General features: G+C 46.0%; 1 protein-coding gene across 3 annotated transcripts in view; it reads right to left on the bottom strand.

The window, feature by feature from the left end:
• plcl1 (phospholipase C like 1) overlaps positions 1-27500 on the bottom strand; it is a 78879-nt gene that overhangs the window by 13485 nt on the left and 37894 nt on the right. For all 3 annotated transcript variants that reach the window (XM_023950517.2, XM_078939026.1, XM_078939027.1), the window contains exons 2-8: positions 10777-10851; positions 10304-10591; positions 9947-10237; positions 8631-9022; positions 6289-7393; positions 6028-6204; positions 1920-2282 (exon numbers count right to left, since the gene is read on the bottom strand). In XM_023950517.2, coding sequence (XP_023806285.1) covers positions 1920-2282; positions 6028-6204; positions 6289-7393; positions 8631-9022; positions 9947-10237; positions 10304-10591; positions 10777-10851 — 2691 coding nt within the window. The remainder of the gene's footprint in view (positions 1-1919; positions 2283-6027; positions 6205-6288; positions 7394-8630; positions 9023-9946; positions 10238-10303; positions 10592-10776; positions 10852-27500) is intronic.

Genomic DNA, 27500 nt, shown 5'->3' with positions numbered 1-27500 from the left:
AAAGATGCTTGACTTGGATAAAAAAACAGAATCTCTGGTTTTACTCATCATTGGTGTATTTATCCAACAAAAAGAAGAATTTGCTGAAACAAAGAGCGCCATCTGGTTGGGGTTGTTCTGTTAAGGTCAGCCTGCCCCCATCTTCCAATGGATAGAGGTGAGAGCCAGACTGAACCGTGTGCTCTGACCAGATAGAAGAAGATAAAACCTGACAGGTCTAGTAGACCAGTGTTTTTCAACCAGTGTGCCGCGGCACACTAGTGTGCCGTGGGAGATGGTCAAGTGTGCCGTGGAAAATTGCCCTCATTAACTGATTTAACAACATTTTCCATCTCCAGGAAATCAGCTCTGTGTTCATCCAAACAGGCCCTGATAAAACACTAAGAAATTGGGAATATGAAAGATAGTTTTTTCTTTGTGTTTATTTGATTCTATTAAAGACATTTTGATAAGAATGACGGTACCGCGATTTAGCCGCAGCTTCAGCTGTGTTAGGAAAAGTTCCGCCCCTTTAACTGTCTCCACCAATCATTCTTGGGATCTTAATCACATGTCATCAGTCTGACCAATCAGAAGTGGTTAAAGTTTTCACTTCCTTGTTCTGAATTCTGCTGAAAAAGTCGCTGAGTTCTAAGAAAAATACCAGCTAAAGCTCTTCTTTAGCGGTGTAGTTTTCCACAGAATCCGGTGTCGGACCGTGGAACAAGTGAACAAAACAATGAAGCTCAGAGACGCTAGTCATTCTGCGTTCGGCGGATTATTTAACTACATCTCCCATGATGCATTGGGTTAAAGTGACAGTGTGAGCGTCTGGGCGCATGACTCTCTCCTCTTAACGTTGTGAAACCACAAATCAAACAGTTTTTAAATCTTTTAACTTAACTTTTATTACATCTTAAAAAACAGCTGCAGCTTCCAGCCTTTTCTGCCACAATTATCACAAAAAGGCATGTGAGATCATGGAGGGACTGTTGATCAATACAGACAGTTTCTCCTTCTTTTTTTTTTTAATGCCGGTGTGCCGCAGGATTTTTGTCAAGGTTGAAGTGTGCCGTGGCTTAAAAAAGGTTGAAAAACACTGCAGTAGACTATTTTAGTGCCAAGTTCAGTCTTCTGGTTGGTACTGCCCCTAATAATGTCCTCTGCGGTGGGAGTGTTGGACAGGGTAAAGGTCAGCATCTGTGCTTTTCTGATAAAATGAAGGGTTTGTGTGTGAACCTGACAGAGTTAAGAGAGCAGTGAAGCTCAGTGAAGGTTTGGCTTCAAATGTCAAATCACAAATACTGTGACGCTTGGCAGGTTTTAAAACCCAGGCTGGGATTTCCTCTGCTGTCACTCCACAACAGCAAAAAGGGATTTATCTGTGCACACCTTTAACCTGGAGAGAGCTGGAGGAAGGTTATTATTAGATATTATAAGATATTATTATTTTTGTAACATTAATATTATTAGTTTATAATATTAATATTAATATTATAGAGTCAGAATCTATTAAACTTTCCCAAAAATATTTCACTGGAGCAGGCAGCACGGCTCACCCAAAGCATCAATATGTGAGGCGGAGGGGGGAGGGGGGTTCTTACCCATGGGGCAGCTGTGGCGCAATAATAGGGCGGTAGACTCCTGATTGTAAGATTGCAGGTTTGATTCCTGCCTTGCACACCCATGTGTCAAAGTGTCCTTGCGTAAGACACTGACCCCACCTCACCACTGGGGAGGGATGTTGTCAGTGTTCGGCAGCGGAGCCCCCACCAGTGTGTGAGTAAGTAAATGGGTCTGTGACTGTAAAACGCTTTGGGCTTTGAAGGTAGAAAGCGCTATACAGGTAAACGCCATTTACCATATATCTATATTTGAGGAGTTGGGGTGACAATGGTCCTGCATGTGTGTGCATGTTTGTGTAGTGTGTGTGTTTGTACCTGGGCATTTTCCCGTAGGTCTGTCCCTTCCTTCAGGGGCCCGTTGGCCTGTTTGAAGACCTCATCCACCACCTTGATGCCTGTATGCCTCAGTGAGACGTACTCCCTCCCTCGGCGCCCGCCCCTCCTCACTGACAGCCCCTTCCGCTGAGCTTTCCCGCCGCCACGACGGTTGGTGATGACGATGTGGACAAACAAGCTAGAGTGGGGTAAAGGATCTCCCGCTAGACCAAGAAGGGGCACGTTCCGATACCCGGGCTGAAGGCATTCGAAGGCCACGCTGAACTGACCGATGAAGTCATCTCCAATATAGTCATCGTCCAGAACCACAAAGCGCAGCAAGGCCAGCTCCGGCATGTTGACCTGCACAGAGAGGGAGGGGTCAAACATCACAGTACATCATGATTATTGAGTTAGGTTTGTATTCTTCCTCATCTTTGAACAGCTCCCTCTAAGGGCATCACTGCCATCAATACGTCTCCTCTGTATCATCTTCCATCACATCAACCACCTTCAAGTCATCACCTTGTCTACATCCATACATTTCCTCTTTGGTCCTCTAAACGTCTTTCCCGGTAGCTCCATCCTCAGCATCATTTCATCATCATCATCATCACTGTTCTTCCTCCCAATCGTCTCCATCTGCTTCCCTGCTTTTATCTCCAAATCATCCACCATGATCTGTTCCTCTGATGTCCTCACTCCTCATCCGTCCTGGTCTCTTCCACAGAGAACCTCAGCATCTTCATCTCTGCTGCCTCCAGTCTCTGCATCACAGCCTCTAAACCAACAACATGGCTGCTCTCTCCACAGTCTTCCACGCCGTTCCCTGTGTTCACTCTTTGGTGACGCAATAAGATGAGAACATCTGTTTTACTGTCAAATTATGGCATAGTTCTTCAGAGATGTCCAAACATTTACACCCCCAGCTCAGCTGGCAGGTGATAGAGTTCACCCCCATGGACGAGAGGGTCATGTCCCTTCGCCTTAAGGTGGGGGCAGGACTCTGTCTGTCTCTGACAGCCTACAGATATTGTTTTTGGAATGCACAACTATGGGAATCGTAGGTTCAGTTCAGAGTACCCGGCCTTCTTGGTGTCTCTCACAGAGGGACCCAATGGGGAACTCCATTGTCCTCCAGGGGGACTACAGTGCCCACATGGGCAACAACAAGGGCACCTGGCAAGGTGAGATTGAAAGGAATGGCCTCCTTGATCTGAACCCGAGTGCTTTTTTGGTTGTTGGTCGTTTGTGCTCGTCGTAGTTTGTCCACAACTAACCCATGTGTGTCCATCAGTTCACGTGGCAAAAAGATGGACACAGGTGGCGAAAGAGGACGAGAAGTTTTTGAACCAAGTCTAAGTTAGTCTGCTTCTATTTTTCATTTTTACATTGAAGGGAATGAAGTTTAAACAATCCCTTCATGCACTTCACAGTACAGAAACCTTTACTGGAACTTCAGACCGTTTAGAAACCAGGATCAGGACCTGCTGGCTGAAAAACACCGTTTTATGAATCTTCACATGTTTTCAGACATGAAGAGCTCAGCTGTGAGACAGTTGACCTTCTTGCTCACACGTTGCACTAACTCCTGCATTAATGATCACCATGCAAAGACAGAGAGCTGCAGCCTGACGAGAGCCATGGAGACTTCAGAAAAGACAATTAAAAGACATCATGAAGCTGAATTTAACAGTGTTACCATTTTTCCTCACAACATCTTCCTCGCTGATCTGCTACACAAACCAAAGGGTTGGTGTTTTCATCTGAAGGGTCCCCCATTGGGACTTGAACCATGGGCCTTTTTGCTGTGAGGCAAGAGCGCTAACCACTGCACCACCATGCAGCCCACACAATGACCTTAAATGAAAGTGAGTTTTTTACTCAAAATGCAGTCGTATGATTCTGCTGAGATTTCAGGCGGAGGAACTTTTTGTGTCACTTTTTCCTCTGAGGCACAAACTGAACAAACCATCGTGTTCTGAAGGAACAGCAAAACATGGTTGTGCTTTCTGTATTACCGTTTATGAGACAGAAAAGTGGGACAGGATGATGGCATTACTGTCTCCTAGTTGCCTCTGTGTTAGTCTGATGTGGCGACATCCAGACCAGAGTTAAACCTGTTTGAGTTTGCAGGTCATGATGCCATGAGGACTGTCCCAGCCTGACCAGCACAGGTGAGAAGATGCTCGTGCTCTTTGTAATCACGCCCACAGTTCTCAGAAGCTGGCGCTGCACGCCTTCCTTCAGGGCTCCTGGCAGCGTAAAGTCAGCTGTCTTTGTTTTGAGTGCACTCCTGCGTGACACACTCCGATTTCTGGGTGTGGACGGTTCTTCTTTGTGTCGGCTGCAGAACAAAGCCTTCTGGTTCCTCCCTGCACCTCGGGTTACCAGGACAGCAGTATGAGGGCAGCAGAATCCGGGCTGTGGGTCTGCTCCTGCAGCACACAAACACTGTGGAGACCAACCTGTGCACAGGTGAGGATGAAGCCCGCCTCCAACCATGACTCAGCAGGCAGAAACACACACACAGTGGGAACAGCACAAATCCACATGTGGAGCTGCAGAAATCCAGCTCAGTGTGGATTTTCCTCCATCGGGATAAATCCACAACCTTCATTTTGTTTGCAGCTCCGTCCTGCACCAACCGCCAGTTTCAGCTCTGAGCTAGTTTATGTCCTCCAGGTCCTAGGGACCACTGCCGGACAGTTGTCCTGTTTGTGTGGACATGCTAAAAACTCAAGGCCTGGTGTAAAATTCTCAACAGATAATATCTGTCTTCCTTTCCTCTTTGGCTGAAGTTCAGCTTCAAATGCAGCATTTTTATGTTTTGGAGCATCTCCTCCTCTGAAATGGGAGTCTGGGAGGTTTCCTGTTAGGAACACAACAAAGAATCAGATTTGTGTTCCAAATCTAAACCACATTCAGTGTGCACTGGGATTATTAAAGGCCTGCCCTCAAGTTATGTAAAAAGCTTAACAGAAACACTTTATAATGCCTGCTTAGACACAAACCTCTATACAGAACTTTTATTTTGCAGGTTAGAAATGAAAAGTACCGTCCGTGGAACCGTCCTTTGCTCTGTCAGAAAGCTGCAGCACATTCAGAACAGAAATAAAAGCAGAAGAAATCTTCCTTTCTCCTGTTCTCAGATCCTCATGTCAGGATCCTGGTCTGCTCCCACTCCCACCGCCGGACCATCTTCACACCTGCCATCTATCAGCCCCTTTATCTGGGCTCCTCACCCTTCAGCCGACGTCAGTCCATCTGCTTCCTGCTGTAGAGTACTGACTCCTGCTAAGCTCTCAAGTCAAGCCTTATGCCAAATGCCAATTTCTACCTAAACGCTTACCAACTCTGGGTTTTGCCCCTTCAGGAATTGCTACCAGCTTCACCTCCACCATTGGCCACCAATTGTCATCCATCGGGACACCAAGCAAGGCTCCACTCTTCAATCTTCACCTCTTCCAGCACCTCATCCATCCGCCATCCATCCAAGCCACGGGCCTCTCAAACGAGGACCCTCCACCACCACTGGAACTAAATAAAAGACTATTATTTCATCCACCTACGGGTCTGTCCTGCTTCTGGATCCAGCCCCATTCTACATGTCACCTTACACTGATACCAGATCCATACCGAACTGTTCTAACGCACTGCTGGTAGTTTCCTTTAATAGTGTGGAACCCCAACAAACCAGCAGGACTGAGATCTGCAGGAAATACCCAGCTGGTAGAACTGAGTCAGAACCTTCTCCCAAAATAGACTTTATTTAAATGTTCTTTGCTGTGATAGTTATGGCATCAGAGAACACAAATAAATGAGAACTGTGTCTCCAGTTTAGGAAGCTAAAAGCCTCAAAGCAGCAAAAGCATTTCCCTGTGAGACATGAGGGACAATCGGGGGGTTTTGTGGTCTCAGATGGATCTTGGCCCAGTTTCAGAAATCAGACTGAATGTGGATGATTCAAATCTGGGATCCTACACTTCTCTGGAATTTCCAGAAAGTGCAAAGTGTTCATAGTTTTCATCATGGTTGTCTGGCTGCACCACCTGCAGATGGTGGGGGGGTCTCAGCAGGACCGCTACCCGGCACACACACAGCTTACTTGAAACTCAAAGGTCTCATCGAACATGGGGTCGTCCTGGTTCTGTGCAGCCGTGCGTGTCCGCTGTTCGGCGCAGTCGGCTGGAACTCCGTGCAGCTCCAGAACCACATACGGGTCGATGACCTCCCCTTTGGCCCCCGATCCCTGAGGCTTGGGAAGATTGTGGGCACTGATCACCTGCAGAGTGGAACAGAGAGCAGGTTCATCCCGTGACCTGTAGCCACCCGGAGGATTTCGCTTCAGGAAGCAGAGCTGGCGCACCTTGATGCGCAGGGTTTGCGGTGGGACCCCCGGCACGCAGCCGTGCGTGTGGGCACTGAAGTACGACACCTCGTCCCTCATGACGGCCGGGCGGAGAACGTAACCACAGCCCCCGTTCTGAGAGAAGCGACCTCGGTGAAGGTCCAGCATGGCGCCGGGTGTCTGCTGGTTCAAGGCCACGAGCTGGACCCCCCCTTTCCAATATCCCTGGGGGTTAGGGTTGCTGGAGTCCAGACGCACTGAGCTGGGCCGCACCCGGGTCAGGGTACGCTTGGTGAACATAACGAGCTCCTCTGGGCTCTCGCTTGTTAGCCGCCCCGCCTCTCCTTCCCCCAGGGAGCACATGGTCCAGTAAGGCAGCTCTGGGGGGAGCGGAGAGCCAGGAGACACGGGGCTGCTGGGGGGGGACTGTTGCTGGGCCTTCTTGTATCCGGCTCTTTGAGTGTAGAAGCTGCGGCTGCCGGTCCGAGCCACCGCCACCAGGTCTGAAAGCTCTTTGTGGAGACGGAGCTTTCTCGGCTGAGAAGGGGGAGGGACTACCAAGACCACGCCCAGCTCCTCCTCACCAGGTATAGTCATTCTTCTTCCTGCTAGGGGTCCCCCTCCTCCTATCTCCTCCTCCTCCTCAGACACCTCCCCGTCCGAGCCCTCGTGCTCTGGAGGGAGCTTCTTTGCCACCAACAGGATCCGTCCCTTCAGCTGCTCAGGAGACGGCAAAGTTATGGCCCGACCCCCCAGGCCCACTGACAGGCCCTCTGGAGTGTAGAGACGAGAACCGAAGACTTTCTTCAGGTGGTGCGCCATGGTGCACTGCTGGGATGGGGAGCAGCGCTGGCACAGATACAGCAGCAGCGGGTACTGAGAGGTCAGGAAGGCGTATTTGTTGACCACCTCCAGTGCGGAGCGGATGGTGACGGGGGCATGGTGGGGGTGGTGTCGGGAAATGTCAGGCCCGTAGTTCACCCCCAGCAGAGGTTCTCCCTCAGGGCCGTCGGTCACTCCCAGCTCCAGGCATCGGCAGCCGGACTGCAGGGCTCTGATCAGACCCCCTAAGTCTGCTCGGCCGTGGACCTGGTCGTCCAGCAGGTAGGAACGGTAGGAGGTGCTGAGGGGAGAAGCACACAACAGTCACTCCTCCCTATCGTCTGTCAAACACCAGGCTCACTGTCATGTCTGCATCCTGATTGGCTCCTGAGGATTGCGTGCGTCCCCTGTGGTTCAGCACCTCTGAATGGAGGCTCAGTGGTCATGAGGACGATGCTCCACAGACGCGCCGTCACTTTTACGTTCCTCGGTTAACAGACGCAGTCTAAGGTGATCACGATGGAAGGATCCAAAAGGATCAACCGGTTAAACCAGGTTAACTAAATTATTCTTATTGGAACCTGGTTTCAGATTTATATAACAGCGAGACAGAATCAGCTCTGGTACATTTAGTCCTGATACGACCCAAGTCCAATCTTTGCTTGGTTGAGGTCTGCTCCTGGTCTGGTCCTGGTCGGGTTTCCTGCTTGGTCCAATGGAGTTACTAGAGCAAACCGATTGTAAACTGGTCAGCTAAACACAGACGCTTTGGCCTTTCTGTGACCTTTGCTCTTTTAAAGACCCTGTATGAACCAACAGGGGTTAATCATTTTCCTCCAATATAGGAAGCATAAAAAGGGAGACATTTCTTTCTTCAGGAGATTTTACCTGGACTGACTCTCCTGACTGAAAGAAAAGGATCCTGCATCCTCGTCAGCGGCGTCAGGAAAGTCACTTGTTCATCTGTGCTCGCATCAAGCGTAATTCTCTGGTGTGTATCAGCTGACACTTCTGTGCCGTGTGATGCTGATGTTAACAGTGGGTGAAGTCAATAATAGTCATTTTCATAGATTCCCCAAAGGGAAAATCGAATCGATATGAGCGTTTTACAACAACTATTTATGAATTCACTGTGTTCTGATGATGGTTTATTAAAAAAATACATTTTAACACTTTTTTTCACAACAATTGTGGTCTATATTCGCCAATCTAGTGAGCAGCGATGCACACTGGTTTTTCACAGAAGTTCTTCAGGACACTGGATTCTGGATTTGCAGATCCGGACAGCATTACAAAATGCCTAACGCCCTATAGAGTGCATTATGTAGTGAGTGGTGAAGGGATTTGGACACAGCCACAGAGTCGTCATGGCAACATCATCTGTGTCCTCCATGTAGCGATGAGGCGAACCTTTTTTGACTGGAGCTCAGCTTTAAGAACATACGTCACATGCAGCTAGCAGAAAATTTGACGCACGTCAACTCAGAGGCAGAGGCTGATAAAATGCCACATGAATGTGTGGAGGGAGTGTTAATCACCTGATGTAGTAATGGCACAGAGGCAGGTTCATGTCCTGGCAAACGGCTAGCTGCTCCGGGTCCAGTAGCTGGCACTCCGGTGACTGCAGGTAGCGTGCAAACCCGTCAACCCCCAGCAGCCCCCGCTCCCTGCCCTGGGCGGAGGGCTCGTAGCGCTTGAGGAGGTCCCAGCAGCCCTCGGTCGTGGCCAAAGACAAACCCTGCTCTGTCTCCAAGAAGAGCCGCAGGTCCTGTGGGTCCAAGCACTCGCGGTCCTGGGACAGCTGCACCAGCAGGAAGTAGACATCAGGACGGGTGCAAAGTTCACAGAAGGCCTCCTGGAACTCCTCCAGAGTAACATGCGAGGTCAGCTTCTCCTTGCTGCGCTGGATCTCCTTAAAGCGCAGACGAACCTGGAAACATTTGTTCAGTGACAGAAAAGAGGGAAAGCATGCAGCATCATCCTCCTGCAGGAATGCAACGGAAATGTGAAAACAAAAGGATCATCATGTCTGCCCCGGCATGAAGGAGGCCTCCTCTGATAGCATCTGGGCTCAAATATGTTCCTGTTCAGAGTAAAGAAAGCAGCTTTCCATAACTCCAGAGTGAATCTGCAACCAAACCAGAAAGTCTGTGCAGCTGACAGATCAGCACCATCACTGCCATCAGACGGCTCTGAAGTTTTATTTCTCACACTGACGGACTTTCAAGCTAAACACATCAAGTCCTAAAGCCACTAGTGGGCGCCAGAGAGGCAGATTTGAGCTGGAAACAAGACATTAAAAAATAGAAAAAGGGAAAGCATGAACGATGAGTTCAGGGAGCAACGCCAGGATTTACTTTGAACTGCTCAGCTTTGACAGTGAACGGCGTACGGAGTGTTTACAACTACAATTACCAGAAGGTTCCCTGTTCCATGGATGTGGCGCCTCCTGTCATTTAACACTACCTATTCTACACGGTCCGGGTAATTACTGTATTCTGATTGGCTGCTGGGTGTGCATTAAAAAGTGATAACGCACGCCTAAAAAAGAAGATCCGGTCACATAGCTTAAATGTTCTGTATCACTGCGCTGACTTCTTTAAACTAACTTTATCTTCATCATCTTCATTAAGCGTTACTTCATTTGTCATCACTTGAACAGAAAATATTTGCTGAAACAGGAATTTTCAAAAGCCAACAATCCTGTTTGGTTTTTGATTCAAACATGGGTTTGAACACTTTGCCTTGCTTCACTTTGAGGGTTTCATATTTCCTCTTCAGCTCCTCTGACATCAGACATGTATGCATGCCAAACATCTGCAGCATTATGAATAGAATACCCCCCCTCACTGACCTTTGCCTCCCTGATGCCTGGACACAGTTTGCAGATGGTGGCGACCGCCACGTCCTCCGACACGATGCCGTAGCCGTCTTCATCCACCTCTGCAAACTCCGTCTTCAGCCAGTCGCTCCTCATCTTGCTTCCCAAGCTCCCTTCCACTGCCGCGATACCCCCGTCACCGGGGCCTCCTTCCAGGCTCCCTACTCCAGCCCCTCCAATTATTGAGGGGTGGGCCAGCAGGTAACGCAGACCTGTCACCCAGATGTTGGCAACATCTGCCGACAAGGCAACTAGGTCTAGAGACTGCAGGGAACAGGGGGTTTTAGATGACGCTTGCTGAGTCCTGCCCTGCAGTGGGTCCCTCCTCACCTGGTAGTCGTCCCCATGAATGATGGAGAAGGCCGCCTCCTCGGGAAGGTGTTCGAACAAGGGGCCGTTGTGGAGGAAGGTCTCCGTGCTCTTCCCAGTGCGCACCTCTCGCATGCTGGACACATCCAGCCGGGCCCGGTCCCCATCCTTCTTGGACGGCTCCCAGCGCAGGCAGCTCAGGTCTGGATCCAGCATGTAGAACCTGCAGTAGACCCTGGAGCTGGGCCGGATCTTCTTCAGCTCACATCCCCCCTGCATGAAGGCCAAGCAGTCGGCTGCGCTGCTCACCTGCAACAGAGGAGCAGCAGACTTAGCATCTGCGTGCATGTCCGTCTGCATGTCCGTCTGTATGTCCGTCTGCTTGTCCGTCTGCTTCACCCCAAACACACAGCAGAACCTGGGAGGACTGACATGAGTTTCTCCAAACGGTTCCACAGACTCACTGACACCAAAGCAAGGATTTGGAAATGAACCTTTTTCTCTGAGGGCATGCTGCTGAAGGACACCGTCTTCTTCCTGCCTCCGCCCACCTTCTGCGCTGAGGGATCCTGGGAACACAGACACAAACTGCATCAGAAGAATCAATTTCAACTAACCGGAAGAAGCAGCATCAGTACAGCCGTCCAGAACGAGACAGGACGTTTGAGGGGAACATAGTCGTCTCTGGATGCAAACAGGAAACCTGAAAGGTTTCAAATTGCATTCATCAATGCTATTTCTACACCCCCTCATTCCTTTTCAGGGTCACGGGGTTGCTTGAGCCTATCCCACCTCCTGTAGGGTGAAGGTAGGGCAAACCCTGGGTAGTTTTTCAGTCCCTCACAGTCTGACTTTATCGCAGAAGACCTAAGGGAGTGGGCTGCCCTTGACAATGGGTGGGGTAGAGCCTCGGTGGGGGGAGCTCATGTGGAGGAGAGTTTGGAATTCCCAAAGCCAAATGTGAACAGGTTCATGCTGATGGAGTGCAAATGCGGAGCTTGGAGAAACCCAAGGCAAACAGCAGGATTCATCTGCTGCTCCTCCTGAAGTCTCAGAGAAGCCGTTTGAGGCCTGCAGGAGGACGGAGCCTCACAGCTCTGCCGTTTACTCTCCACAGAAAGCTGCTCTGATGTGGTCACACATCCAGAGAAGAACAACCAAACAGATTCATGAGAACGCTGCTGCATTTCCACATTCAAAGGTGAGGTTTGGATTCTGGAGGATTTCCAGGAAGATGTTCTCCTCCCTCTACCCTCCTCTCAGTCCACTCACAAATGACTGTTTCTTTCTAACACGCTCATGTAACAATCTGAAAGTTGAATGATCCCAGTCCATGGTAACTGTTGGGATCTTCCACAGGGGTTCCTGGATGATTCCCATCTGGGTGTATAGTGGAATTTCCCGCTCATGGTGTTTCTCTGGTGTGTGACGTCCACACACCTGGGTACCGCTAAGCCTGCTGGGATATCAGCATCCTGTCTGAGGCTATGTTTAGACCCTGACGGATTGATGGCTTGCTGTTTGTGCTGAGTGCAAGGCGGGGGGGGGGGGGCATGAGCCCCTCCTCTAGCTCCCTCCATCAGCTTCTGACGTCCTGAGGCTGCTGTCAGGTTTCGGTGAAGCATCTCTGTTCTGCCGGCTGAGGCCTGAAGCAGGTACATCAACATGCAGCACAAATCCAGCAGAGCGCTGATGCAGGAGGCAGCTCAGAACCTCAGGACACACTAAACAAGTCCAGAAACATGGATGGAGCCTTTCCAGATTTCCAAAACGAAACAAGGATCTCTGAGAATGGCAGCCGGTGGAATAGAGGGGAGTTGACCTGCGGTATACTGGCCACCTGTCCGGGGTGAACTGTTGCTGGGTTGGTGTGCTCTGAAGAGTGATGGATGGACACTAAACAGGAGTTGCTGGTGGTGCCGGTGGGAGTGGGAAGCCCAGAGAATCTCAGCTTGTCCCTGCAGCTTCAACATGGCAGAACTGTTTTCCTGCAGATCCCACAGTTCTTCTGGTTCTTTCAAACTAAAGCTGTCAAAGCAGAGCCAGTCATGCTGCAATCAAACCAGGGGCATGCTGCCCGTTGAACCACAGCTCGGTGGGATTCCAGCAGCCTCAGCTTCCCTGCATCCCTGCTGTTAAAGGATGGATGATCCAGAGCATAAAAGGTTCAGAACAAATAAAGAAGCTGGGTAGAACTTCCATACATTGTAGTGGTCAGGTTTCAGGCTGGAACTACCGTATTTTCTGGACTATAAGTCGCTGCGGAGTATAAGTCGCACCAGCCCAAAAATGCATTATAAAGTAGAAAAAAACACAGATAAGTCACACTGGATTATAAGTCGCATTTTGACGTGAAATTTATTTGACAAAATCTGAGACCAAGATATAATAACTCATATGACACAATCATAGCATAGTTTATCTCATAATTTCACAGTAATTCTTTCTCAGATTTATTTATTCCTTTCATGAAGCATCATTGGCCAACTAATACTCTGTTTTCATCCTGTATTTGTAGAAACAGTTTTCATTTTTATTGCATTTCTGAATCTATGAAATCATTGGAAAATAGAATATTATGTTGTTAGCCTTCAAGATCTTACTGTAAAAAAAAGGTTTGCTGATTCTCTGAGTCACTTAACATCCTCTGAACACTTAAGACACCTCATACATCAAATTGACCCAGGAACATCATCTCTGTTCCTCACAGATGAACATAACAGGAGGGTTAACAATGTATTTATTTCAATTTATTTCTAATATAAGTCGCTGCGGAGTATAAGTCGCACCCCTTGCCAAACTATGAAAAAAAGGGCGACTTGTAGTCCGGAAAATACGGTATATAGAATGTTTTCAGTAAAGTTCCACTTCTATATTTTTATATTTCCAAAGCATTCTTTCAATTATGATGATGCCGAATTTAGCCAAAATGATAAACCTGTGTTGTTTTCTAGGACATAGTTTCTGCAGAGCAGTGAGAGAGTTGTGGGCGGGACGTAAGTCTTCCCTTGTTTCCTATCATCTTTTTGTTTACCCGCTCTCCCACTAGCTTACCGCCCCTAACCCCCCAAACTAACATTAGCGGTGCAACAGAAATGGCAGCAACATCAGAACCATCCATCCGTCCAGTTCTGGTCCAGATTCCAGCTCAGACCAGGAAAACAAAGACCTTCATGGATCTGCAGGTAGGTGATCAGAAAGGGGCGGAGCTTGGAGACTGTGATCTGCTGATAGTAGCTCCTACGTCACACCAACAAGCTTTTTCAAACTGTCTTTTTTCATCTGCTTCTGATTTACAATGATTTAAAAATATACCGGTACTCAGAAATGCTATTTTAATCTTTATTTTGTCCTCCGAACGAAAAAGGCTACTAGAACGTGTTAAAACACCAAAAACACCATTTTCATTGGAGTGGGTGTTTAAGTGAAGGATGAGGCTCAGAGACAAAAGATTTGCTGAATCGTATTCATTTATTTTGCACAAAAAAGATCCTCAGGAAAAGAGGAGGAGCTGGCTTTCTCTGTAGGACAGAAATGAATTCTGGGAGCAGAAACCGTGATCACTGCCCTGCTTCGGCCGGATGTTTGGCTTTGTCTGCAGAAGTGTCTGTCATAGAGCAGTGAGGGGGGGTGGACACACAAGCGCTGAAGAAGCAGGTCAGCGGATGTTCAGGTGGATGCTCAGGCTGTCACAGACTCTCTAGGCTGTAGCTGACTAATCTGCAGGGAGAACATGTATGTTCCTCTCATCCCTGTCACATGTCAGAGGCCGTCCAGGAAACTACAGCCTCTTCCTCCTAAAGCTCCTAATGCAGAGTTCTGGCCTAGAAAAAGGCAGTAATCGGGTATAATCCAAAGCTTGTTTTAAGCTTTCTAGATCAAAATTTTGAATTCTTCTCATCGCTCGCAGGAGCTCGGAAAAAAAACAATGAATTCTCACAGACAGAGAGAGAAGCTGCAGGATTAACCAACGAGAACAAGTCTGACATAAAAGGATGGATGGATGGATGGATGGATGGATGGATGGATGGATGGATGCATGGGTGGATGGAAGGATGGATGGATGGATGGACGGATGGATGGATGGATGGATGGATGGATGGATGGACGGATGGATGGATGGATGGATGGATGGATGGATGGATGGATATATGGATGGGTGGATGGATGGATATATGGATGGGTGGATGGATGGATATATGGATGGATGGATGGATGGATGGATGGATGGATGGATGGATGGATGGATGGATGGATGGATGGATGGATGGATATATGGATGGATGGATGGATATATGGATGGGTGGATGGATGGATATATGGATGGGTGGATGGATGGATGGATGGATGGATGGATGGATGCATGGATGGATGCATGGGTGGATGGAAGGATGGATGGATGGATGGACGGATGGATGGATGGATGGATACATGGATGGATGGATGGATATATGGATGGATGGATGGATGGATGGATGGATGGATGGATGGATGGATGGATGGATGGATGGATGGATATATGGATGGATGGATGGATGGATGGATGGATGGATGGATGGATGGATGGATGGATGGATGGATATATGGATGGGTGGATGGATGGATATATGGATGGGTGGATGGATGGATATATGGATGGATGGATGGATGGATGGATGGATGGATGGATGGATGGATGGATGGATGGATGGATGGATGGATATATGGATGGATGGATGGATATATGGATGGATGGATGGATGGATGGATGCATGGATGGATGGATGGATGGATGGATGGATGGATGGATGGATGGATGGATGGATGGATGGATGGATGGATGGATGGATGGATATATGGATGGATGGATGGATATATGGATGGATGGATGGATGGATGGATGGATGCATGGATGGATGGATGGATGGATGGATGGATGGATGGATGGATGGATGGATGGATGGATGGATGCATGGATGCATGGATGGATGGATGGATGGATGGATGGATGGATATATGGATGGATGGATGGATGGATGGATGGATGGATATATGGATGGATGGATGGATATATGGATGGATGGATGGATGGATGGATGCATGGATGGATGGATGGATGGATATATGGATGGATGGATGGATGGATGGATGGATGCATGGATGCATGGATGGATGGATGGATGGATGGATGGATGGATATATGGATGGATGGATGGATGGATGGATATATGGATGGATGGATGGATATATGGATGGATGGATGGATGGATGGATGCATGGATGGATGGATGGATGGATGGATGGATGGATGGATGGATGGATGGATGGAGACATGGATGGATGGATATATGGATGGATGGATGGATATATGGATGGATGGATGGATGGATGGATGGATATATGGATGGATGGATGGATATATGGATGGATGGATGGATGGATATATGGATGGATGGATGGATACATGGATGGATGGATGGATATATGGATGGATGGATGGATACATGGATGGATGGATGGATGGATATATGGATGGATGGATATATGGATGGATGGATGGATATATGGATGGATGGATGGATATATGGATGGATGGATGGATATATGGATGGATGGATGGATATATGGATGGATGGATGGATATATGGATGGATGGATGGATATATGGATGGATGGATGGATATATGGATGGATGGATGGATGGATGGATGGATGGATATATGGATGGATGGATGGATATATGGATGGATGGATGGATGGATGGATGCATGGATGGATGGATATATGGATGGATGGATGGATATATGGATGGATGGATGGATGGATATATGGATGGATGGATGGATATATGGATGGATGGATGGATATATGGATGGATGGATGGATGGATGCATGGATGGATGGATGGATGGATGGATGGATGGATGGATGGATGGATGGATGGATGGAGACATGGATGGATGGATATATGGATGGATGGATGGATATATGGATGGATGGATGGATGGATGGATGGATGGATATATGGATGGATGGATGGATATATGGATGGATGGATGGATGGATATATGGATGGATGGATGGATACATGGATGGATGGATGGATATATGGATGGATGGATGGATATATGGATGGATGGATGGATATATGGATGGATGGATGGATATATGGATGGATGGATGGATATATGGATGGATGGATGGATATATGGATGGATGGATACATGGATGGATGGATGGATATATGGATAGATGGATGGATATATGGATGGATATATGGATGGATGGATGGATGGATGGATGGATGGATGGATATATGGATGGATGGATGGATACATGGATGGATGGATGGATACATGGATGGATGGATGGATATATGGATGGATGGATGGATATATGGATGGATGGATGGATGGATGGATGGATGGATGGATACATGGATGGATGGATGGATGGATATATGGATGGATGGATGGATGGATATATGGATGGATGGATGGATGGATGGATGCATGGATGGATGGATAGATGGATGGATGGATACATGGATGGATGGATGGAGACATGGATGGATGGATGGATATATGGATGGATGGATGGATGGATGGATGGATGGATGGATGGATGGATGGATGGATGGATGGATGGATGGATGGATGGATGGATGGAGCAAAGTTCTGACTGCAGGAAGTGGTGCTCATGGAGATTCAGAGGAGTTTAAATCCACTGATTGGTCATTTGTGAGGAAGTGACCAACAAACACCTGTTTGTTTTCACAATCCTGTGTGTAAATACACAATATTTCTGTTTTTTCCTTTTTGTGCAAGTCCTAAATGCACCAGTTTTCTCCAGCTTCATGTCCTGAACATTGTTTTCTGTTCGATGTTGCTTTTCAACGTGACGGATTCACTACAAAGTTCATCTTCAGCACAGACTGAACTGTTGTACGTCTGACGTTTTGCGACTGTAGTTTAAAATTTGCAGTTTGTGTTCACAGTTTAGAGAAAAGGAGAGCAGCTTTCAAGAAAAGTCTCTTAACAATCTAGAAAAACTGAAAGAGCAATGAAGCTCACAGGACCCAAACCTGCCCCCACCATAATCCAGACCCAATCTGATCTCATGATCCAGCTAATAATCCTGTTGCTGATAAGAGATTACAACAATAGATTATTGTCTGTCTGTCCACATGCACTAATCCAGAGGCAGACTGAACTCCGCTGTTCCTCAGCTCTGCGTCAACGGAACAGGACAAGTTCTGGTTTCCCTCAGGAAATCTCCCTGACCCGATGGCTTTGGTCCTGATCCATCACCTGATTTCAGAGTATGGGTTGAACAAAGCCGAACCCCCCCACACAGCTGGGAGTATTATCATGAAGCCAGCTGGAAAGGGTTTGACTTTCTCGTGGTTCTGGAAGTGTTCTGGATGAGGCCAGCTGAAAAGTCCAAAACAGGCGATCAGTTTTAAAACTGAGTCACCAGGATGCGGCTTCCAGAACCAGACCCTCATCCACCCCGCAGTAGAGTCCATGCCGGCCTCCATACAGACAGACAGACGTCATCCAGAAGCCTTCAGGGTCCACTGAGGCAGCAGACCCGGATGACGGCACAGTCCTGCACCCGTCCAAACCCAGACGTGACACGAGGATGGACCCAGAGTCAAACATTTACGCTGTTCAAGTGGTTTTCATACTGGCATGATGGAATGCTTGTAGTGCCCTGGAGCAAGGCATCAAAGCTGTTGGGATGTGAACGCTCCAACTGAAACAGAAAAAGAGACTAAGACTTGGAGGCAGCAGAGACAGAACAGAATGACTGGTGAGCAGCCGTGATCTTGATCCTTCACTGATATTTCTGAGGGATTTCCTGATCAGGTATCCTGATCACGGAGAGGCTGCTGATGGGGAAGACAGACACGGAGGATTACTCCCCAGGGAGGCTGGGTCCCATTTCATCTGCTGATCATAAATTTACCGTGGAATTCCAGCAATACGCCTGCTGTAGAGTCACGTCTTTACATTTCAGTGATTCCACTGCAAACATGTTCTGCACACAGGAGTGTCAAAGTAAAGGAGCTGGAATTCTAAATGATGACAAGAGACTGGAAGAAGACACCCCCACCCCCCCTCCATGTTCACAGTTGGAAATCCATCCATAATCTGTATTGAATAAAATGTCACACTTATATTAAAGATAATGAGGAACTGTTAAAAAAGACCCCTCAAGCTCAGACTGATATATTAAATAGCCAGATTAGGCCACGCCTAGGGGTGTGACCATAACCACATCACCGCATCACCGCACTCTTGGTTTTTAAAGTTCTGCATATGGTGCATGATTGGAACTCTAATCAACACACTAACCCTTGTGCTATCCTATGACCCCCCCCCCCCGTCCATTGACGTGTTCTCCCTACCAAGACAAAGGTGGATAAAGGTGGAAAGATTTCATGTAATCCATGGACACCAGTGAAGATCACAAATCATTGAAGAAAAAAGGTTCAGAGCACTGTCTAGTGGGTCTAGATGACCCAACTCCCAATGGTAAAGTGCCTAGGATAGCACAAGGGTTACACACATTCGTCTTTGCTAATAATTTACATTTTCTAGTCCTGTCTTCAGACTTCAAGGGTTTCTGGGGGAAACATTTTATTACTGTTCTCCTTCACTCCCTCTACACACACAAAAATTTACTGCGTTCTAATTATTTATTTCCATTGTAGTCATTTCCATTACAAGCTCTGTGCGTTCTTGAGACACGGCTGCACACCGAAGGATTTTGTGTTGGGGGGGGGGGGGGTTATTACTGTTCTCCTTCACTCTGTAACACCAAACATGACCTGTTAGATTTCCATGAATATCACTACATGTTTTGTTTGGGAACTATTTTGTGCAGCGTAAAGTTACGTGTCTGTATAAACAAAGGCGGAGCCTCCTGCCCCGCGTTCTTCATGGGTTTCAGGCTTCATGGCTACCAGAAAGGTGACAAAGTGTCTGCAGTCTGTTTATTACTGAGCAATATATAATATTCTGAGAAGATGTCTGTACCAGAGAGCACAGGTGAAGCCTCACATGCAGCTAGAGAATCAACATGCACCCCCAACACACGTGTATGTGTGCTCCTTCCTCACACACACGCACACAGTCATTCTAAACCACCTATGGTATATAGTTAGATATATTAGTTAGATAAGTGTAGTTAGTTGTTACTGTTATTTCTTAATAAAGAATACTGCGTTGTAATTGTATTCATTTGCGACGCGGCAGCCGGGGGATTTTGTGTTGGGGGGGGGGGGTGCAGATAACCGCCACGCCGTGCCTCCTGCTGGTTCATCACCGCGGTGATCAAAAATCCCACAACATAACAGCTCTAGTCACGCCAACTTTCAGAAGTCTTCCCTGAGTTATGTTAGGAAATGAAAACTGTGGACCCACTTTTGCTTCTGCACCGCTATGGACCAGCAGAAACTTTGTTCTATCAGGAACTCTGTTCTATCAGAAACTCTGTTCTATCAGAAACTCTACTCTATCAGAAACTCTGTTCTATCAGAAACTCTGTTCTATCAGAAACTCTACTCTATCAGAAACTCTGTTCTATCAGAAACTCTGTTCTATCAGAAACTCTGTTCTATCAGAAACTCTACTCTATCATAAACTCTGTTCTATCAGAAACTCTGTTCTATCAGAAACTCTACTCTATCAGAAACTCTGTTCTATCAGAAACTCTGTTCTATCAGAAACTCTGTTCTATCAGAAACTCTGCTTTATCAGAAACTCTGCTCTATCAGAAACTCTACTCTATCAGAAACTCTGCTCTATCAGAAACTCTGCTCTATCAGAAACTCTGTTCTATCAGAAACTCTGTTCTATCAGAAACTCTGCTTTATCAGAAACTCTGCTCTATCAGAAACTCTGCTTTATCAGAAACTCTGTTCTATCAGAAACTCTGTTCTATCGGAAATTCTGCTTTATCAGAAATTCTGCTTTATCAGAAACTCTGCTTTATAAGAATCTCTGTTCTATCAGAAACTCTGCTCTATCAGAAACTCTACTCTATCAGAAACTCTGTTCTATCAGAAACTCTGCTTTATAAGAATCTCTGGTTTATCAGAAACTCTGCTCTATTAGAAACTTTGTTCTATCAGAAACTCTGCTTTATCAGAAACTCTGCTCTATTAGAAACTTTGTTCTATCAGAAACTCTGCTTTATCAGAAACTCTGCTCTATCAGAAACTCTGCTCTATCAGAAACTCTGTTCTATCAGAAACTCTGTTCTATCAGAAACTCTGCTTTATCAGAAACTCTGCTATATCAGAAACTCTGCTTTATCAGAAACTCTGTTCTATCAGAAACTCTGTTCTATCGGAAATTCTGCTTTATCAGAAATTCTGCTTTATCAGAAACTCTGCTTTATAAGAATCTCTGTTCTATCAGAAACTCTGCTCTATCAGAAACTCTACTCTATCAGAAACTTTGTTCTATCAGAAACTCTGCTTTATCAGAAACTCTGCTCTATCAGAAACTTTGCTCTATCAGAAATTCTGCTTTATCAAAAACTCTGTTCTATCAGAAACTTTGTTCTATCAGAAACTCTGCTTTATAAGAATCTCTGGTTTATCAGAAACTCTGCTCTATCAGAAACTCTACTCTATCAGAAACTCTGTTCTATCAGAAACTCTGCTTTATAAGAATCTCTGGTTTATCAGAAACTCTGCTCTATTAGAAACTTTGTTCTATCAGAAACTCTGCTTTATCAGAAACTCTGCTCTATCAGAAACTTTGCTCTATCAGAAATTCTGCTTTATCAGAAACTCTGTTCTATCAGAAACTTTGCTCTATCAGAAATTCTGCTTTATCAGAAACTCTGTTCTATCAGAAACTCTGTTCTATCAGAAACTCTGCTTTATAAGAATCTCTGGTTTATCAGAAACTCTGCTCTATTAGAAACTTTGTTCTATCAGAAACTCTGCTTTATCAGATCTCTGCTCTATCAGAAACTTTGCTCTATCAGAAATTCTGCTTTATCAGAAACTCTGTTCTATCAGAAACTTTGCTCTATCAGAAATTCTGCTTTATCAGAAACTCTGTTCTATCAGAAACTCTGTTCTATCAGAAATTCTGCTTTATCAGAAACTCTGCTCTATTATAATCTCTACTTTATCAGAAACTCTGCTCTATCATAAACTCTGTTCTATCAGAAACTCTGTTCTATCAGAAACTCTGCTTTATAAGAATTTCTGGTTTATCAGAAACTCTGCTTTATCAGAAACTCTGTTCTATCAGAAACTCTGTTCTATCAGAAACTCTGTTCTATCAGAAACTCTGTTCTTTTAGAAACTCTGCTTTATCAGAAACTCTGCTCTATCAGAAACTCTGTTCTATCAGAAACTCTACTCTATCAGAAAATCTGTTCTATCAAAAACTCTGCTCTATAAAAATCTCTGTTCTATCAGAAAATCTGCTCTATCAGAATCTCTGGTTTATCAGAAACTCTGCTTTATCAGAAACTCTGTTCTATCAGAAACTCTGTTCTATCAGAAACTCTGTTCTTTTAGAAACTCTGCTTTATCAGAAACTCTGCTCTATCAGAAACTCTGTTCTATCAGAAACTCTACTCTATCAGAATCTCTGGTTTATCAGAAACTCTGCTCTATCAGAAACTCTGTTCTATCAGAAACTCTACTCTATCAGAAAATCTGTTCTATCAAAAACTCTGCTCTATAAAAATCTCTGTTCTATCAGAAAATCTGCTCTATCAGAATCTCTGGTTTATCAGAAACTCTGCTCTATCAGAAACTCTGTTTTATCAAAAACTTTGCTCTATAAAAATCTCTGTTCTATCAGAAAATCTGCTCTATCAGAATCTCTGGTTTATCAGAAACTCTGTGTCCGAACATTGAAGAAAATGGTGTCATATTTCCGTTTTGAGTAGAATGGTGCCACACGACTGCAGCAGCAGCTCTGTACAGCCGACCAAACCAGATCATTGGATTCCAATTGACACGTTTATGAGCAGAGAAAAACTGCTCAAACACTGAGGACATGGGGAGAGCCCTTCTAGCCCCCCCATCTGTCTGAACTGATTCATCTCTGATTCCTCCCCCATGCCCAAGTCCCACCAGTTGGGTTCTCCACACGGTAATCACATTCCTACTTCCTCCTCCACACCCTTCATCCTTGTCCTTTCCCATCAGTCATGTTTCTTTGCCAAACCCCCACCTCCCACCCCCACCAAAGCCATCAGAGGGGCTTGTGGGATTGTAACCTTGTGAAGTCTTGATCCGGGGCGAAAGCACACTTCCAAGTTGAGAGGACACCAGTTATGTAAGAGCTTAAAGCCCCTCTGAGGGGGTGGCTCATGTCTGCAGCGTCCCCATACGAGTCCACATGGAGATACAAACAAACGCCTCAGGCAAGGCGCTGGCGGCTAAAAGAGGGCGGAGAGAAAAGATGAAGGATTAATGAGGGACACAGTTCAGATGGAAGGACATCCAGATTGTCTCATTTAGAACCAAGTATCCTCAGATTCCTTCAGTGTTCTTGGGAGAAACTCAGCATTGATCCTCCTCCAAACACGGCGAGCTGCGTTCATGACAAAGAGGTTCATTTTGGTTTCACCTGATCACATGACCTTCTCCCAATCCTCCTCTGGATCATCCAGGTGGTCTCTGGAGCTCTGCAGGATTTGAATCCTTGCATCTATACATGTGTTACCATGGTAACCTTTGCTACTGTAGTACAATGTGGTTCCACCTCTCTTCAGCTCATTGACCAGGTTCCCCGTGTAGATCTGGGCTGTTTGCTTAACGTTCTCTACACCATTTGTTCCATCAGGTGAGATCTTTGTTGGAGCTGACTGCTGATTGTGTGGACAGGTGTCTTTATACACATAACAAGTCCAAACAGGTGACATTAATACAGGCAACCAGTGGAGGGGGTCAAGTCCCACTCCGATCGTCTTTTTAACTATTTTCAAAGCATTTAGTGGTCTTTAAATGATCATTATGCTGTTTTCTAGGACATAGTTTCTGCAGAGCTGCAGGAGTTCATTAGAAATTCACCTCTAAGCTTTGGTGTGAGAAAACTGAAGTACTTCCCATACTGACTACAGCCATACCTGCAGCAGTCAATCTTCCACTGTAAACAATGAGGGCTTGGGATGTATGGATGACGGCTGGTTAACTCTGAGACTATTGATTGCAATTCTGCATAAAAAAGATTCACAGTTTAGAGGCTTCTGTCTAATAAAAGTACAACACAGAAATGGGGAGATCTGATGGCCGACCACAGACATGGCAACCTCTCAGCACGCAGTCTGTCTTCCAGAAGAAGTCCATATGCAGGATAAGACTCTGATGTTACGTATATTGTAGTCAAAGGGATCACATGCTTCAGAGCAAAGCCACATCATATTTCCAATATGTTGATGATTGTAAACATCTACAACAGCAACGTGACTGATGTGTAGAAACTGAGCACAAGCTTCCATTCAGAAACTCCACACTGAAGGCTCTCAGCCAGAATTTGAACCGGAGCCTCCTTGCTTTGAGGCAAGAGCGCTGATCACTGTGCCACCATGCCGCCCTGCATAAGTAGATCATGTATTTTTCATGCAGTGAATCTGCATGAGTCACAGTTTTAATACTATCATGCATATTCACTGTATTATCCAGATTTCCCCTTCCAGATATTGTAGGGTAGTTAAGATAAAAATAAAACTTCAGGCCAGAGAGAGTTTTCCTCATTAAAGAGTCACTTGATGGAATTCCGTGTTCAAAGACACAGTCAGACCTGCCACACCTCTTCATTGTTTTGGAATCGATCAGTGCATCCCACCTGCCTGAATGACAAGGCCATGAGGTCAGAAGGTTGTGTTGTCAGGAAAGCCAGTGTGACTAAAATCTGTCAATGCTGTAATTACACACCCTGAGAAACGACTGCATGATGATCACATAATGATATCTGCCACAGACAGAACCTACAGCAGGGTTTGAAAACCCTTTTGGTTCAGAGGAAAGACAGTTGAAACTGTTTAGATTCAAGAGTAACCAGAAACGACCCAAAATATTCATCAGGTCCTGCAGCTGCTGCTGTTTGGACACAAGGTGGTCTTTATCTAAACCAGCTGAAGCCATTATGTCAATGAAACACTCTGAATCACTGAACCACTACATGAAACACTCTGAAGCACCGAACCACTACATGAAACACTCTGAAGCACCGAACCACTACATGAAACACTCTGAAGCACCGAACCACTACATGAAACACTATGAAGCACTGAACCACTACATGAAACACTCTGAAGCACCGAACCACTACATGAAACACTATGAAGCACTGAACCACTACATGAAACTCTATGAAGCACTGAAGCACTACATGAAACACTATGAAGCACTGAACCACTACATGAAACTCTATGAAGCACTGAAGCACTACATGAAACACTATGAAGCACTGAAGCACTACATGAAACACTTTGAAGCACTGAAGCACTACATGAAACACTATGAAGCACTGAACCACTATATGAAACACTCTGAAGCACCGAACCACTACATGAAACACTCTGAAGCACCGAACCACTACATGAAACACTATGAAGCACTGAACCACTACATGAAACACTATGAAGCACTGAACCACTACATGAAACTCTATGAAGCACTGAAGCACTACATGAAACACTATGAAGCACTGAACCACCACATGAAACACTATGAAGCACTGAACCACTACATGAAACACTATGAAGCACTGAAGCACTACATGAAACACTATGAAGCACTGAAGCACTACATGAAACACTACGAAGCACTGAACCACTACATGAAACACTCTGAAGCACCAAACCACTACATGAAACACTATGAAGCACTGAACCACTACATGAAACTCTATGAAGCACTGAACCACTACATGAAACACTATGAAGCACTGAACCACTACATGAAACTCTATGAAGCACTGAAGCACTACATGAAACACTATGAAGCACTGAACCACCACATGAAACACTATGAAGCACTGAACCACTACATGAAACTCTATGAAGCACTGAACCACCACATGAAACACTATGAAGCACTGAAGCACTACATGAAACTCTATGAAGCACTGAAGCACTACATGAAACACTATGAAGCACTGAAGCACTACATGAAACACTCTGAAGCACCGAACCACTACATGAAACTCTATGAAGCACTGAACCACCACATGAAACACCTCCATCCATCCATGATCACGAAGTTGCTGGAGCCTATCTCAGCCACTGTTGAACTAAGGCGCACTTCAGCCTGGGTGGTTCAGGTCGTTACAGCCTTAAAACCCTTGAAAACTGTAAAACTTTAAACCAGAAACATATTAAACTAAACACATCAGAAACCAGAAATACTTTGTATCAGGAACAGCTGAAACCAGAAACTCTTTAACAGCGACTCACTATTTTATTCAAGGTCATGAGGATGCTGAAGCCTTGCTCAACAACTGGGGAGGGAAGGTAGGGCACACCTGGGACAGTTCACCTGTCCATCACAGTCCCACACAAAAACCATGCACATCTAAGGGACAATGTAGTCACTAGTCAACCTATGAAGCATGTTTCTGGACATGTGCTGAGGGACAGAAGACATGCATGAGGGGAACACGCAAACCCTAAAACAAAGAACAGAACAGAACCAGAACCATCTTTCTGTGAGGCAAGAGTTCTAACCACCACACCATGTAGAGCCCCCTCCTCTGGAGATCTCCAGCTTCTCTTTGCTTTCCGTGCATAGTGGTCCTGTCAGACTGGAGTAGCTGGAACGCGGATGTCCACATGCGTGACTCCTGACAGACACAGACGGAATGAACTGGGCCCATGCTGTGACAGCGTGCACGTGCACACACAGAACGTGCACGTGCTGCTTTGCTTTTATTTACAACATGATGTCAGCTGCTGCCTAGCAACAGCTGGTGAGGGGCACAGATGGATAATGACATAAATTGGTCTCAATCGTGGTTTTTTGTCCTAAACAAACAGAGAGAGCAGAGGAGTGTTTGTGTAAAGCTCCACATTCACACACTCATGGATGTACGCACATGCACGTGCACACACATGCAGAACCTGCGAGGCCTTCTACCCTCGCAGTGCCCAGTGACACCCACACATGTGAACTCCACACTCATAATCAAGAGATTTTCATAGAGTTCTGATGAGCCGTCATCAGTTTCCCGGATGGATCCATCAGGCTGTGGGGGTCTGATGAAGCACTTCCATGAGTCAGCCCACTCTGCCTCCACACCAACCATGTGTTTGCTTCTGGTTTCAATAACTGAATTTGGTGCAGTCATGGGGAGAGGGGGTCAGCTCAGAGCTAAAGCAGCTCCCCCGTCTCGGGGGGCATGGTGGCGCTAGTTCTCAGATCAGTATCAGCACCTCCGGGCCAGGAACTGACAAGAGGAGGGGCTTATGCAAGCAAGGAGGGATCTAACAAGCTCCCACTAACATGAAAGCACCATCAGCGCCAGATTTGATTGGTGTCTGGTGTCTGTCCGTCTGTCACACAAGGATCTGGATCTTCTGCCGTCCGGAATCTGACAGTAAAAGAAACCAAAGCTGAACAAATGTGTCTCAAATCCTGAAAGACGTTAGAAGACACTCCAGAAATGCCTCATGGTCTCTAAAAACAGAAAAACAGTCGACATTGAGAAAAATGAGGAAGTAACTTTGTCTTCCTGAATGTTCTTGTACTGAGAAGATTGTTTTTGTCACTGCAGGACCGTTTTGGGTTTGAAAACCAGACAGAGGAGCCACCTGCATCAGCCATGACTGTGGTTTGTTCATGTAAAATTTAGAGAAGAGCTTTCATGTTTGAGATGAGAAACATGAGCGTGTTCTGTGGAATAGAAACTAGTGGGGCTTCTTTCCAGACATTGGAAAATGTTATCTTCAGGTTCATTTGGTGAAGAAAAGCCTCCTTGAGATTTCATGTAGAAAAGACATCCCCTAAAAAGGTGTGTTTATCTTCTTCTCACATAAAATATGCTTCACAACAGGCAGGCAGAGGAAAGTTACCAGGAAACCTGACATGATCTAGAAAGAAATGATAAAGAATAATGCTGTGAAGGATTGAGGGATGCTGCAGCAGATGAATCCATCCCTGAGAGGAAGGTTGTTTTTGAAGACGGACAGAAGCACCATTTGTTCTTTCAGATGAAGCCAAGAAAGATGTGAGAAAGCACAGAGAGTGTTCCTT

The sequence above is a fragment of the Oryzias latipes genome, chromosome 21, assembly GCF_053564925.1.
Source record: "Oryzias latipes strain Hd-rR chromosome 21, Olatipes_Hd-rR_3.1".
In the NCBI taxonomy this organism is placed as follows: Eukaryota; Metazoa; Chordata; class Actinopteri; order Beloniformes; family Adrianichthyidae; genus Oryzias; species Oryzias latipes.
This window is presented reverse-complemented; position numbering and strand designations above follow the sequence as displayed.